The sequence below is a fragment of the Dipodomys ordii genome, unplaced genomic scaffold, assembly GCF_000151885.1.
Source record: "Dipodomys ordii isolate 6190 unplaced genomic scaffold, Dord_2.0 Scaffold40, whole genome shotgun sequence".
NCBI classification, from domain to species: Eukaryota; Metazoa; Chordata; class Mammalia; order Rodentia; family Heteromyidae; genus Dipodomys; species Dipodomys ordii.
This window is the reverse complement of record NW_012267256.1, coordinates 10,463,363-10,479,758: the sequence shown is the minus strand read 5'-3', so window position 1 is coordinate 10,479,758 and position 16,396 is coordinate 10,463,363. Positions and strand designations below refer to the sequence as shown.

Genomic DNA, 16,396 nt, shown 5'->3' with positions numbered 1-16,396 from the left:
TGACCTCTTCCATCATTTTCCATTCATCCCATTCCTCAGACCTCTCAAGTGTCCTGGGTCCTTCTGCACAGATGTACATTGAGTATTCTGGTTCCACTCACCGCCCCCCCCCATTCCTTTCTGTATTGGTCCACCCCCTCCATCAGCCTCCAGCCCTCCAGTCTCAAGACACACTTCAGTTCCTGGTACTCATTCTGTTCAACTTTCTGCTCATTGTTCAAAGACCTTGCTCTGATCTTATAAAGGGGGCTGTTCTAATGTTGCTTCATTGTCAAAGAAGTTTTCTTTTACTTGTTCCCCAAAGCCAGGTTAAGGAAGTTCCTTCCTTTTTCTTAGTTTGCTAAATTACAAACGTTGGTTTCTTTTCTATCAAGAATGAGTTCTGGATTTTATTAAATAGTTTCCTCGTGTACTTTCTTCTAATCCATGAAAAGGATTTGGTTTGTGGACTTTTTTTCCTCTCTCTCTCTCTTTTTTAAAGTGTCTTTAAGTAGTTGCACAAAGGAGTTGCCATTTAATGTGACAGTTTATGAATATAATGTATCTTGATCAGTGTCAACTCTTCCATTATTCTCACCCATCCTTCCCCTACCCACTTCTTCCCTCACTCTCCTTAATTTCATTGGATGTACATTGACTTCTTGACTTCATTGTCCCTTTCTTCTCCTCTTCATTTGTCTACCACTTTCCCCTTGACCCCATTCAACCCCTTTCGAGTACCCACTTTCTGGTGTTTTCTTTTGCTGAACTTTGACTTTGCCTTTCTAATGAATTACACTATGTGAGTTCTCCCTTGAATCTACCATATTTCAGTTAATACACTTGGGTACACTTGCAGACCACCCAAAGTATTTACTTATAGGTTTATAAATTAAATCTAGCTTCCACATAGAAGGGGAAATATGCATGTTCTGTCTCTCTTGTAGACTTTTCTGTTCATATATTCCTTTGAAAAGCCCAACATTGGGCTGGGAAGGTGGCTCAGTGGTAGAGTACTTGCCTTGCATGCCTGAGGCCCTGGGTTTAATTCCTCAGCACTACATAAGCAAAAAGAAAAAAGCCGGAAGTGGCACTGTGGCTCAAGTGGTAGAGCGCTAGCCTTGAGCTGAAGAGCTGAGGGACAGCGCCCAGGCCCAGAGTTCAGGCCCCACAACCGGACCCCCCCAAAAACAATCCCAACATTAATTCTAATTATTATTTATTATATTAATTAACATATTAATAATTATTATATCATAAATAGTAAATAAAATTATAATAATTAATAATTATATTAATTCTAATACTGTCTTCTACTTCCTACAGAAGTGAGAATTCTGGCAGAATCTCTTCTGTCTTCTCCTCGGTCTTCCGAAAGTGCTATACCAGCTTCTTCCTTCTTCTCATGAAGTAATATGTTTGTGAGCTAATGATTTTAACAAGAGTTAGCTATTTGTCAGTGGTCCTTTCTGAATTGGTGACTCCAATTCCTGGAGGACTGTCCTCTTCCTCTCAACATCCCTGCCTTATATCTCCCTGCCCTGCCCCTGCTTTTCTGAGCACACACAGGAAACAGCAGATTGTCTGCAGTCTGGGAAATTGGACAAATTTTGTTTTCCTTAGATAATTCTTGTCACTAAAACCTTGAGGATTTTTCTGTTTCTTTCTTTTTTTTGTTTTGTTTCCTTTGTTTTGAGGAGGGAGAGAAGGAAGGAAGGAAGAAAAGGAAGGAAGGAAGAAGGAAGGAAGGAAGGAAGGAAGGAAAGGAGGAAAGGAGAAAGGAAGGAAGGAAATGAGAAAAGGTAAGAGAGAGAAAGGCAGGAAGGAAGGGAAAAGGAAAGAAGAAAGAAAGAGGAAAGGAGGAAGAAAGGAAAGGAGGAAAGGAGAAAAGGAGGAGGAAAGAAGGAAAAGAGAAAGGAAGGAAGGAAATGAGAAAAGGTAAGAGAGAGAAAGTGAGGAAGGAAGAAAGGAAGGGAAAGAAAGTGGAAAAGAGTGAAAAAAGAAAGGAAGGAGGAAAGGAAGAAAAGAATTCAAAACATAATATTTACACAATAGTGCCTATTAGGGTCTTTTTCCATTTACACATAATCTTCAATGTGTTGTGTCTGTCAGACAAATCTAGAAACATCTTAAGGTGATATGGTATTTACTATCATGTAGTTTGGTTCTGTTGAGGAGAGACTATAAAGGATCCACTTAGGTTCAGACAGCATGAGAATGAGTCACTCTTGAGCCTGGAAGATTTCTCTTTTTCCAACTCTTCTGTGGCTATTTTCTTGTCCTTCTGAAATTTTAATAAAGAAATGAATCATCTCAGTTTTATGAAGTCTCTGTCTTGCTATTAAGATTTATGGTCAAGAAGAGCCCTGGATAATGTTCAGAGGTGTGTACGGGCTCACACTTGAAGTTTGATGGCCAGTAGAAGTGGATCGTTGGTTTGTTGAAGTATTGCATGTTGGCCCTAGAAAAGTCTGCTTAGATCTAAACTGAGACTCAAGGATGCGTGTTCCTCCTGAGAGAGCAAGGCAGGTTCACTCTTGTTAATACATCTGCCATTCATTTGTCTTAATCTCTCAAATTATCTCCTTAAGCTCCTAGGAGATTTTATGCCATCTTTTTGAAACGGTTAAGACACTTTATTGGGTTTTTAAGAGAACATTCTTAATATCATTTCCATAAGCCATTTGGTAAATTAATGCAATTTCCTTCCTGCTTAACCTGTTTGCCAGCAGCTCTTTTGCATTTCTGCCCTAGTTCAGAAGAGCACAGTTAATTCATAATTTTATTTGCAGGATGATATGTAAAATGAATGCATTTGACTCATTTAAATCACTAGAGATAGCAAAGCAGTGTGCTTTATGGAGATTCATGGGTGTATATGCCTTGTTCTCTCCCCCCCCCCCGCCCCCTCTCTCTCTCTGCAGCTCTAGGATCCCGACATAGGCCAGACCTGGTACCTAGGACTCCATCACTGTTCGAAGCTGCTTCCTTAGCAACCACAATTTCATCATCTTCTTTATATGTCACCGAGCACTGTCCACACGACAGGTCCACGCTTTATTCCAACAGGTAACATTTAATGTGATCTAATGGCAATCAGGCTGCTGCCCGTCAGCCTTAGGCCTGATGCAGTGTGTCTGTAAATGACAGCATGTTGTCACTAGCAACCAGTATGTGTCCGTCCCCTGCCTTGTCACTAAGAGAAAGAGGATATGTTTGATATTTCCTGTGGCAAAGATACATTTGAGGGGAAACCATCCTGTTGTCCCTTTACAGTTCATCATTATGTCATCTACAAACTATATTCTTGGCTCTACTGAAGGAGACACATCGTTCATCATTGTATATTGTAGTGATTCCTTGTGCATAGGTTCTCATAGTGAATGATACATAGATAATTGCAAACAAGTTTTCCCTCTCTGTTTTGTGCCTGTGACCTGCCTTAATGGCTGTGGTAAATAGCAGAATGGCTCCCAGAGTTGTCCATAGATAATTCCTGGAACAATTCCTGTGAATATGGCGCCGTACATAGCCAAAAGGACACCGTAGATGTGGTTAAGACCCTGGGGCTAAGGGTGTGGCTCAGTGTGCGACTGTGTGCTTCGCCTGTGTGAGGCAAATGAGCATCTGAAAACAGACGTGGTAGCATGAGCTTGTGATCCTAGCTACTTGGGAAGCTGAGATGGCCTCGAGATCTCTTGAGCCCAGGAGGACAAGACCAGCCTGGCAGTGTAATGAACCCTTGTCAAGAAAGAAAAAAATAAAGAGTTCTAACGTATGTCCTGGATTATCCAGATAGATCCAGCATAATCAAGATCTTTATAAGAGGAAGACCAAGGAATCTGAATTACAGAAAGTGGGAGTCAGAGAGAGAGATTGGATTTAAAGATGCTCGTCTATAGGGGGAAAGGAAGGGGTGACATTGTCCAAGAAGAAATATACTCATTACCTCATTTATGCACTTGCAATCACTCTGCACAACATCCTAATAATAATAATAATATATTTTTAAAGATGCTAGACCACCATCCTGATGGTAGAGGGAAGGAGTCGGGAACCAAGGAATGCCGGGAAAATCTAGAGGCAGTTCTAGGGAAGGCCATCCACAAAGAAATGTGAACCCTTCCAGCTGCTTGAATTTTGGGATTTTTCATCTCCAGAGCTATCAATACTAAATCTGTGCTCGTTCAAGCCATAAAGCTTGCAGTTCATTTCAACAACCATGAGGAACTAATCTAGTGACTCTGAAATAGGTAATGTGAAAATAAATATTGGAGTAGGTTGTTAAAATTTCTTAACCAAAAATGTAATTTTTATTTGGCCTTTGGTTTTAGTCATGGAAAATGGGGTCTTCCCTTGAGATCTTGCATGCTGGACTCATCCTTTGAGGTATCTGTGCCAGTTGCCCCTCGGTGTTCAAATGACCAGTGGGTTTGCTTCTGACTGATTTGCTTTCCTTAGAAAAGTGTACATGTCTCTAGGGTGAGCAAGCTATTAGAAAGAGCCACCAGCAAAATGTGATGTTGGCCATAATGGTGGTATTGTGAGGCCATCTTTGGTAGACTGAATACAGACATATTGGGATCAAGTGGGCTTTTTTTCTTTCTCCCAGTTAAAAAGAGTTTATTTAGCAAGGAAAAAGTGAAGGCCACTCAGGAGAGTAAGCAGTGGACCTGTTCTTCCTGTGGTTAAGGACCAGATGCTTTGTATTGTCCCTTCCCACATTTTCCCCCTCCCTTCTGGCAGTTTTTCAGATGGTGATTGGTTTGTTTGAAACAGGTAAGACCCGCCCCTGGGAAGTTGCCACAGGGTGATGGCTTGTAGGAGAGCTGACCTGGGTTATGGCAGGACCTAAGATCCTCCTATGGGTGGTAGCCACTGATTGGGGCGGTGGGGGGAAGCAAGCAAGCTGGCCTGAACTGGTTGGCTGATGTTTTCCTTCACCGAGTTTTCCTTCCCCCTGAGTTTTTCCTGACTTCCATAGACACGTGGGGGTGGAGCTCTGTGCTGGCAACTTCCTGCTGAATAGGGAGTGGTGACAGGGGTCCATGACAGCTGCCAGAGGAGACTCAAGGGAACTGGGGGATTTTTTTAAGCAGGTGTCCTCCGGTCCTTGGTGGTTAGTTTTTATGTCCATGATCATTTGTAGTTTGATCTTTCATTGTCTTTATCTCTACTCTACGTTGGGCACCAAGATGATGCATGGTCATGTTGGGTTCCTGTTCTCTGGTAGGATAGAAATAAAACCAGGGATGATGAGCACAGCTGTAAAGAGTTTATTTAATGAGGAGAAAGTAAAGGCCACTCAAGAGTGAGCAGCAGGACCCAGAAACCACCAAGAGGGACTTTTGATCTTCTCACCTACCCAGGCCTTCCGTTTCACTACCAATTGTGCAGGAAGATGGTTAAGAGGGTGAATATGGTGTAGAACTTATACAACCCTAAGTTGAGTTACTCTCTGTTTTGAGAGCATTAAGAATTGCACCGGGCACCAGTGGCTCACACCTGTCATCCTAGCTACCCAGGAGGCTGAGATCTGAGGTTCAAAGCCAGAGTAGGCAGGAAACTCTGTGAGACTCGTATGTGTAATTAACTAGCCAAAAGCCTAAAGTGGAGCTGTGGCTCAAGTGGTAGAGTGCCAGCCTTGAGTGAAAAGTTAAGGGTTAGTGTCCAGGCCATGAGGTTAAGCCCTAGGGCAAATACATACATACATACATACATACATACATGCATGCATGCATGCATACATACATACATACATACATACATACATACATACATAAAATAATGGCCTCTCTATTTTTGTAATGCTCAGTGTGAACCTTTAAAAGAACAGACTTCTTAAGTTTCCAAAATGTACAGCTTAAATACGCTATTTGCCTGAAATGAATGTGTCTAAAACAGCTTTTTTTAATTCCTCCAGTTTGCATGCTCTACACTTAGGACTGGATAGTGGAACTTAAAAATATGTATTCTGCTAGGCACCAGTGGATCATGCCCATAATCCCAGCAATTCAAGAGGCTGAGATCTGAAGACTGCAATTGAGACCAGCCCAAGCAGAAGAGTCCACGAGACTCTCATCTCCAATTAACCAGCAAAAAAGCCAAAGTGGAGCTGTTGTTCAAGCGATAGAGTGCCAGCCTTGAGCAAAAAGGCTATGGAACAGCACCCAGGCCCTAAGTTCAACCCCCAGTACTGGCGCGCACACACACACACACACATACACACACACACACACACACACACACACCACAAATGTACTCCCCATTAACATATTAAATATATTCTTTACAGATAATACTTTTTTGATCTCTAGTTAATTTTTGGAATATATTTTTTAAAGACTGGATTCTAAGAGACATAGAGGTTTTTAAAGTTATAAACAACAGTCTTTGAGGGGGAAAAAAGAGAAGAATTCTAACAGACAGCAGTTTCTCATTGCAGTATATAATTTAGGTGTAGCGCTACGTAGGTGTTAATTAGGACTTCGCAAAGTTAAGAAATCTAAAGATACTAAGTGCATAACAACTGCTAGTTGAGGTATTTGCAGCTTAACATGAATATGCATAGCACCATGTCAAAATGGGAACACAGATCACTAAACAGAAAAAAAAACGATTCATAAAGAGTTAAGATCACGTGTGAATTATCACATCCAAATTCAACACATTTCCTTTTTTTTTTTTCCTCTTTTTTTCTTCCCAGGCTGTCTGTTAGGTCTTAAAACCTAGTGGGCCAGAGGAGACTTAGATTAGAGTCTAGTAATATTCTCCGAAAGTGCTGTGTATGCAACCGAAGGGGGAACATGCTATAAAGAGATTTATCACTGTCAAGCTTCTTTTCTTACCGCCTGGCACATAGCTCCATCACCGCATTTATTAAAATAAAGTACCATAAACACCTTACAGCTACCCCATCAGCTGCACTATCAGAAGGAGATGTAATTACTTGCGGCAAAAAGCCACCAGTAGACATTTTATTAGAAAGAAACAAAAACAATGCACAATTTCAAGGAGAGATGCTACATGAGATGGTGGCAGGCCAGCTGCTGGGGACTCACACCTATAGTCCTAGCTACTCAGGAGGCTCAGATAGGAGGATCGCAGTTCGAGGACAGCTGGGGCAGGAAAGTCGATGAGACTCTGATCTCCAATAAACCACCAGAAAACCAGACGTGGTGCTGTGGCTCAAAGCGGTATGTGCACAAAAGCTCAGGAATAGTGCCCAGATCCTGAGTTCAAACCCCACGACTGACAAAACAGAGAGAGAGAGAGAGAGAGAGGAACACAGGTGAAATGCCCACAGAAAGCACCTCCTCATTTGCCCAGCCACAACACCAGAACTTAAGACTTGAAAAGCAGACCTCCCACTGGATGCCAGTGGTTCATGTCTGTAATCTTAGCTACTCAGGAGGCTGAGATCTGTGGATCACGGTTCAAAGACAGCCCAGGCAAGAAAGTCTCCACTAAAACTAACAAAAAAGCCAGATGTAGAGCTGTGGTTCAAATGATAGCGCCCTAGCCTTGAGCACAAAGAAGCTCAGGGGCAATGCTCAGGCCCTGAGTTCAAGCCCCGGACATGTGTGTGCACATGCACACACACACAAGAAGAATGAGGAAGGAAGGGAGGGAGGGAGGGAGAAAGAAAGAAAGAAAGAAAAAAGGAAGGAAGGAAGGAAAGGAAGGAAAGAAGGAAGGAGAAAGAAGAAAGAAAAGAAAGGAGAAAAGAAAGTAAAGCAGAACTACCGCCTGGCACCTGCTGCTCCCTTATAGGTAGAGACAGACCAAAGAGGACACAGCCAGCCATAGAGCTGAAGAAGTGGCAGGAAAACACCACCTCCAGAGACACTGCCAAAGAAAGAGGAAAGAAAATGAAGGAGACGAGAGCCAAGGCCTTCTGGCTTTACCTCCTCATCCGTCTCCTGCAACAGCCTGACTGGGGGAACTTGGAAAAGGAGCCTGTAGAACACAAAATGCCGCCCACTGTCGGCCCCAGTGATGTAAAGATGAGATAAGACAGAATATAAAGAACAGCCACAAGTGCAGAGCAAAAATCTAGGTAACAAATATTTTTACAAATGACAGAGATCAAAGCTGCATAAAGGGAGAATGCATACAAACGCAGAAATCAAATTAACTCTTATGAAAGGGATCATAGAACTGATTGATTAACATGCCAATGTAATAGTATGTAGAGTAGTTGTCATTTTTTTAATCATCTATGCAATTTGACTCTGCAGGATTCACCAACAAGGCTGACAGTCAATAACATTTTCCCTGGAACTGTGCTAGAGTAGATAGATGCTGGTTGGTCATAAATAGTCTCAAAATGTCTTCTCTAAGGTCAGGCACAATAGGATACAGAAAAAGGTTGTACTCACATGCGTAATCCTAACTCCTAGGGAGGCAGAGATTGGAAGGATCACACTTTGAGGCTAGCACCTGAAACATCGCAACCAACAAAATGTCAGGTGCAGATGAACATGACATTTATCTCAGCTGCTCAGGAAGCATAAATAGGAGCATTCCAATCTAAGCGGGTGTGGCCATCCATATAAGACCCTATCACAGAAAACAATAGCAAAAGAAACTAGTGCTGTGAATCAAGTGGCAGAGCAACTGTCTTAGCAGACACCTGAACTCACCCCAGTACTGACAAAAGAAAGGAGAGAAGAAAGGGGAGGGGTAAAGAGGGAGAGGAGGGGAAGGAAAAGGGGGGGGGGGAGATTCTTGAGCTCCATTCACACAAGTGGGAGAATACAGTGACCCTGTCATCTTGTTCAGTTTGAGAGGGTCTAGTCAACTTTTCTTCAACATCAGAAACATGGGCATCGGAAAGAACATCCCCAGTAATCATGTAGCAGAATGCTGCTTGCCTCGCCAGCCTGCCAAGAGAAGAATATGTCATGTTAGGAGCTAGGACCATGGGCAGCCTGCTGGGATAATCTGAGACCCAAGCTTGCTGATACATCTCTCCACTTGTGGCTGGAGTGCAGGCTGAGCGTACATGGGAAGCTGACAAAGCATTGAAATGTTCCTGTTACTTTAATTTCCCGCCCTACCAAAGGGGGGAAAAAAAAGAGGAAGGAGAATCATGGATTTGCATGGTATTTGTCTGCACCTGGAGTTTACCAGATGTCTGACTTTTTTTTTTTAACTATAGAACTGCTTCTGAAGGGATTAGCTTTTCAGACAATCCTTCATATATTTCAGTATGAGCAGGAAATTGAAGTGCATTTTTTCAGATAGCTGACATTTTAAGAAGAATAATGGGGGATTCAGCATTAAATCAAAGAATGTGCTTTATAAAGGAATTGATCGGGGTAATATTTGTAAGTGCTTTTATTTTTTTTTTTCATTTTTTTTTTTTGTCGGTTGTGGGCCTTGAACTCTGGGCTTGGGCGCTGTCCTTGCGCTCTTCAGCTCAAGGCGAGCGCTCTACCACTTGAGCCACAGCGGCACTTCCCGGTTTTCTAGTGGTTTATTGGAGATAAGAGTCTCACAGACTTTCCTGCCCGGGCTGGCTTTGAACTGCGATCCTCAGATCTCAGCCTCCTGAGTAGCTAGGCCACCGGCACCTGGCTTGTAGGTGCTTTTAATGTATTAGAAATATTGTGTTTTAAATGCATCCAATTTGTATGTAAGCTATATTGACAGCGGGGGGCGGTGGAAGGAGTTAAGACTATGGTCAGACTTTAGATATCCTAGCTCACAATAATAATAATAATAATAACCTCTTTCTGGGTGCCAGAGGCTCATACCTATAATCCTACCTAATTAGAAGACCCAAGATTGTTCATAGCTAGCCTGATAAAAATTTCTCAAGACCCCCATCTCAACCAATAAAAGCTGAGTGTAGTGTTGAGCACCTGTCATACCCTTCATCTGCTAGTACCCTCTCCTTACCCCCACCTCCCCCGGTGACATTCATGCCATGACCTGTGTCTTCTTTGCAAAAACTTGTCATCTCTTTGATTCTCTCCCAGCATTTTCAATATCCCATGGTCTCATGCCTGGTGTAGTCCTATTTTTACCTGGTATGCAAAGTGCTCATAGGAACTTTCAATCTGCAAGCCTTTGTTTTTAAGAGTTGGGTGGGGGGAAGGAATTTTCTTTTTTTCCCCCTTGTGAATATCTTTTGTTATTGTTATTATAAAGGTGATATACAGAGGGGTAATGGTTATGTAAGTCCAGTAAAGAGTACATTTCTTTTTGAACAATGTCAGCCCTTCCTTGACTCTCTCTTAATTTTCCCCTCCCATCCCCACCCACAAGTTATACAGTTCATTTTCAATATAGTGTCTAGTACCACTGCTGTATTTTTTCAGCTTTTGTCTCTCCATTTTTTGTGCCCCTTTACCTTCCCAAAGACAGATAAATGAACAAACAAGAAAAAACGAAAACCAAAGAAAAAACCTCTTGTTTCCATTTCTAGGTGTTCATTTCTATAGATATTATTTTATACGATCAGATGCACATGGGCATTGCACTTTGTGCAGTGAGTATTCTCTTTTGTGGGGGAATTTTCTTAACAGTGTATTTCTTCCTCTGTGTTTCCATTCTTTCTGCAATTCCTTTTGTGCCTGAATGATTTTCCACTTGGATTTACTTTCTCCATTTTTATCTATTTTTTTTTACTTTTTTATTTTATTTTTCCTTCATTGTTTCTGAGAGCTTCCCTAGACTTTGTCTCCTAACTCCATCCACTGAGTTAGTTATTCCTTTCCTAAGGAATTTGTTGGTGCTGTTCACTGAGGGTTTATTTTTTAGCATCCTCTCCCTGCTCTCTCTTTCTCTCTGACGATAGTGGGATTGTAGTTTGAATTTTACCCTGATTTTTGCCTCCTCTCTCTTGTTGGTCTCTGATTCCTGTGGGTTGCCTTTCTCTCTTTGCTTTCACGGGCATCTTTCCCTTTCTCACCAAGTTCCACTCAAAGGTGACCGGGCTGGACCCTACTTGTAGGCCCAGTGTTAGGACCTCCATCTTTGCTGTCTGAGCTGATCAGATCCTTCCATTGGAGATGATCCCAGTTTCTTGCCTGATGGGGAAAGGCTTCTAGGGCCTCTGGCAAGAAACAGACTTAGTTGTCTTAGCATCTAATATACACACAAATCTTTTCATCTTTCCCTATTCCTCCAACTGTTTCTGACATCTCATCTGTGGCTCCACAGATCGTTTTATATCTTCATCAGAAAATCTTCTAGTCTTCTAGGAGAAAGACAGAGAGGGGGGGAGGGAGAGAGGAACAGGAGGAGGGGGAAAAGGAGAATGAGGGGAAAGAGGAAAGAAGAAAGAGGAGGAGAAAAAGACAGGAAAGGGAATCCCCAGCAGGATCTTTTCAGAGATAGTGCCTTATATAACTGTAAAATCATAATGTAAATGTCATTTCATTTTATACCAGACAGCTCTGTGCCACTAAATACGCTCTTCATACATTTCTTCACGGTATTTTATTTTTATCAAAGATACATTTAATGACAAATGATTCTTCAAGAACTAGTATGAAAACCACCAGCCCTTCCATTCCCCACCTCATTTCCTCTCCCAAAGACAATCATCTTTTTTCTCTGACTCTTTTTGGCTTTACTTCTCCTGCTACTACCACTACCATTTTGTCTTCTTTCATTCTCACTTGTGAAGAGGATGACATAGCTTCCTCCATCAACCCCCCCCCACCCCCCCCCGCCCCCGCTCCACACTCACCCTTCCCACCCCCTCTCGGCTGTTGCTAGTAGAGTTGCCTGGCGGTGTTGGTTAAGTTGTTACTTACCTTATTATGACATCAGCTCGGCTCACAGCGATGGCCTGTTGTCAAGTCCTTGGTTTCCCCACCTCACCCCCACCCCAATGTGAATGATGTTCTATTCTGGTCTGTTTGGCTTGATTCTTTATAGTTATCTCCATACTTACTATTAATCAAATCTCAAACTTTTCACCATATCTAGTTGGCTCAGGTGTGTCCGCTGGCTGTCCCAGAGTTTTCTAGCCTGATCCAGTCTATTCTCTCCCCCTGGTTTAGGAGTTCACTCTGGTTGGGGGGGGGGGTTCCTTTGTCTCTAATATTGGCTGCCCTGCATTACGGTGCTCCTCTTTTCCTCTTATTGGTTTATTCTGTTGTGCTGCTGGAACACATCGTTCAAAATCTTTGGGGGGAAAGTCTTCATGGGAAGTCTTTTGAGATCTTATTTGTGTAAAAATGTCTTTATGCTTAGCTTATTCATAAGTAATAGCTTAGCAAGGTCTAACCCTTTTACTTTGGAAATCCTCTTCCTTCAAGTTTTGAAAGGCACTATTGCATTGTCTTCAGGCTCCCTAGTTTGCTATTGAGAAGTGTCAGTTATTCTGTTTCCTGATCATTTGCATGGAATCTCTCCTGGAAAGTTAAAGATCTTTTTGTCTTTTATATTGAAGTACATTACAGTGGGGTTTATCTCTATGTATCTTGATCTGCACACTCACATCATTCAGGTTTAAGAATTTTTCTCTCTCTTTTCTTTTTTCCTTTCTCCGCTTTAGGTTCTGGTTGGTTGTTTAATCATCAACTTTCTTGATGATTTCCTTTTCACTTTTTGTTTTCCCTCCTCTCATTCTGATCTCATTTGTAAATCAGAGCTGATAGGAACTTGAACTCTGTTTCTGGTTTTTTTTCCTCCCTCTCTCATCTTTTAGTCTTCTTGCTTTATATATTTTTTGGGGGGGTCTGGTCGTGGGCCTTAACGCTAGGACTGGGCGCTGTCCCTCAGCTCTTCAGCTCAAGGCTAGTGCTCTACCACTTGAGCCACAGCACCACTTTTTTTTCTGCTTATGTGGTGCTGAGGAATCGAACTCAGGGCTTCATGCATGCAAGGCCAAGCACTCTACCACTGAGCCACCTTCCCAGCCCCTTCTTGCTGTATTTTTATACACCATCCTCAGACACTAAATCAGCTCTGCTGTTCTGTTTTTACTGGCTGAGACATCTTCCTACCCAATCTCTTCTTTTAGTGCCTTTCATTTTACATTTCAGTAACTTAGCTGAGGATGATAGAAAGGGTTGGAGAATATTCTTCTCTCTTATAATCTCAACTTTGCTCCAATTAGCTGTTTTCTATATTGTATGTATTCCTTCTTTTTTACATTTGTGACTTTTCTTAGGCTTCTGATGGGTCTTAGTTCATTGTTTAGACTTAAAATGTGCCCCTACAAATCGATAGAGGCAAAGTAACCTAGTAGTGGAGGGAAGGAAATGGAGTAAATCTTATGAGTACAATTGTCATTCTTGGGTGATGCAAACACTTTGAAGTTAGCTATGTGATTCTTATACACCTCTGAATATTGAATATACACTTCAAGTGGACCAGTTGTGCCAGTCATACGGTGTGTATGTAATAGTTTGGAGAAGCTATTTCTGATGAAAAGTTCAAAGCTGCCTTGTCATCTGCGGGTGATTTGTCGGAGCTCTCTAGAAAAAGAACCTCTGATATCAAATCAGGATTTTTGTCTTTCTTCATGAACTAATCAGATTCCCCAGAAGAGACTGAGGAGTCTCTCCAACCCAGAAGTTAAGGCTGGCTGCAGGCAGTATGGAGCTTAGAGAGAAAAAGCTGGGCTGGCTCACACTACCCAGTGTCTCCATTTGGTGGATGGTCTTTGGTTGTCAGGTGATGCGCATTCCAGAGACCCTCTGTTCCACACTGGTGTTCTACCACTTGAGCCATACCTCTACTCCCAGCTTCCAGGTAGTTCATTGGAGATAATAGTCTCAGGGACTTTCCTGCTCAGGCTAGCTCCACAGTGAAGTCCTCAGATCTCACCCTCCTGAGTAGCTAGGATTCCAGGTATGGACCCCTGCTACTTAACTAGGTTTTTGTGACTTCCCTTCGCTACCTCCTCCTTCCCCACCATACATGCTTTCAGATGTTTCGAGTGCCTCGAGTTTCTGAGCTTTTTAAGGATTCTGTGAATTAATTGCTCTAGGCTTTCCCTCGTTCTTGTGAGTTGAGGAGAAGGAGGTAAAAGATAAAGTGTATATTTCTGACATCTTTACTTGAATTTAAAAAAACAACATTTTGCCAATTATTCAGGGCTAGTCCAATATGGACTGTTGGGATTCGCTTTTCATTTTAAATTCTGATTTTTTAGGGGAAAAAAAAACAAAATAAGCATTTGTTTCTGGACAGAATGCTCCTGTTTTGTGCAGAATCCAAAATTTTAAGCTGTTTTCTCCTCTCCTAAAAAAAGAACTATTTTTCATATGCAAATAGAAAAAAGCAGTTCTCTGAATTCAGAGAGCAAGTTAACTGCATTTAAAATCATAAGGCTTATGATTAGCTATTTAATATAAATAGAAGAAGAAACCTTCTGGCCAAGTCATGTGCATCTCTTTTGCAAGTGATTCAGATGCTCAGATTGTTAAGAAGCTGGTTTTACTATTACTGTTTGCCATAGAAAAATCCAAGACTTACCTGCTCTACTTATTCTGCTCTTGTGGTTCTTTGATTTCAAGGGAGGTATTTCACCTATCAAGACAGAATCTAGAAGTCAGGGTCTTAAAATCATTTCTGATAATAAATAGGAGCTGGTGGCTGGCTTCATTGCTATCAGCACTTATGGAACCTAGAATTGTACCTGACAACCAGGTATTATTATTTAAGTACATGAGAGGAAGAGAAAGAGAGAGAGAGAACAAGAGAACAAACCTTGCATAGTTAGCAACACAATCTGGCAACAACATCCAAACAATTCTAAGTTATCTCCTCAAAGTTAAAGCATATCAATAGAGGTGGGTATCAGTGGCTCACTCTGTAATCCTAGCTACTCAGAGGCTGAGAGCTGAAGATTATGGTTCAAAGCCAGCCTAGACAGGAAAATTCATGAGACTTTTATCTCCAGTTAACCCCCAAAAAGCCAGAAGGGAGCATGTGGCTCAAATGGTAGAGCACCAGCCTTGAGCAGAAAATCTAAGGGACAGCCCTCAGACCCTGAGTTCAAGCCCTAGTCTTGGAACACAATGTGTGTGTGTGTGTGTGTGTGTGTGTGTGTGTGTGTGTGTGTGTGTGTAGTTTCAAGATGTCAATAGGATATCATTAAACAAAACCAATGACTCTTCCTAACACTGGAACCCAGTCCTTTGCACAGTTCACAGGCACATAAAGCCAGCCTGGAGATTTTTTGCTGGAAGATACTTTCAGTGTTCCTGCCCATAATTGTGTTCATCGTTGAGCTATTTCAGTGACTAACATTTCTCCCACTCTGGAGCCTTTACTGTAGGAGCAGCTGGGGACAATTCATTATAAACTGGATGCCTAATATTCTGCATGTCAGGTGCACCCTGGAGTTAAATCACACAGCTGCCACACTCCAGACAATGGTTCCTCCCCTGCCTGCATTCTGGTGTGGGCGTTCTGTATTTACTGGTGGTAATTTCAGGTACTTTCTTCCTGCTCTGACAGTAGCTTTCAATGGGTCAATTCTTCAAGCGAAATTAAATTAAAACTTGAGATCTGACCCCCTAGAGAAAAAGAATAACATATATATCTCTTATTTCTCAACTCCTGGCAGTTTGGAGAGCTACTTAGATTCCCCCATCTTCCCTGATTTTCATCTCAGTACATCTGTGCAGCTGCTATTCATATTGGAAGGAAATGAAATCAATAGCATTTCTCTCCTTTCTTGTCTTTTTGAAAGTAAGTCATCATTCTTCAACACTGCTTTTATATTCAGGCATGTCCAAGATTTCCTTGACTTGTTTGTTTTTTTGCATTTTGAATGTGATGGACGCTTTGAAATGCATCCTCACCCACAGAGACCCTTTGCTGTAACACAATGCACTCACATGTCTCTTAAGGGTTTACGAGAGGGTGATCAGGATGCCCTGAAGGGATGTTAAGGCCTACCCCAAAGGAAGTAAAGAGCTGATATTTATTCCTCATAACTAAACATCGGATCTTTGCTATCTCAGCACAGGGCATGTATGAAAACCTTGAACTCGGAAGAAATTGGCATCAGTTCACGGCTCCCTGGGGTTTGTCACAAAATAAGCAGTATGTGACTGCCAGCTAACCGGATACCCTGTGTAGTCCGGGAAGCTGAGGAGGTGCTCCTGTGGACACAGGCACAAAGCTTTTCTTCTCAAGGGTTGAAGAGTCAGAGCCCAGCCTAGAAATAACAAAGACAGGATTGTTTTAGGTAAGACAGAGTGTAATGGAGTGTGGTTAAAGAAAATGCTGAGCCTCTCACTGGAGCGGAACGGTCATCTGAGAAGACGAGGGCAGCAGGAGAAGAAACAGCACATGGCTTTAAGTGTCCTTGTCAATCTGCCATTCTAGAATTCTCTGGAAGTAACCCCCCACCCCCCAGCTAGAGGAGGAAGTTCAATCACAGTAAACATAGAGCCTCATAGGAGGGAAAGAGAGTATCTTATATATATAATCCCAT

The 16,396-nt window shown here is 42.1% G+C and overlaps 1 protein-coding gene across 3 annotated transcripts in view; it reads left to right on the top strand.

Annotated features, from left to right (window-relative positions):
- The window catches only part of Pip5k1b (phosphatidylinositol-4-phosphate 5-kinase, type I, beta), a 141,249-nt gene that overhangs the window by 90,317 nt on the left and 34,536 nt on the right, over positions 1-16,396 (top strand). For all 3 annotated transcript variants that reach the window (XM_013018483.1, XM_013018484.1, XM_013018482.1), the window contains exon 12: positions 2,904-3,048. In XM_013018483.1, the coding sequence (XP_012873937.1) occupies positions 2,904-3,048 (145 nt within the window). The remainder of the gene's footprint in view (positions 1-2,903; positions 3,049-16,396) is intronic.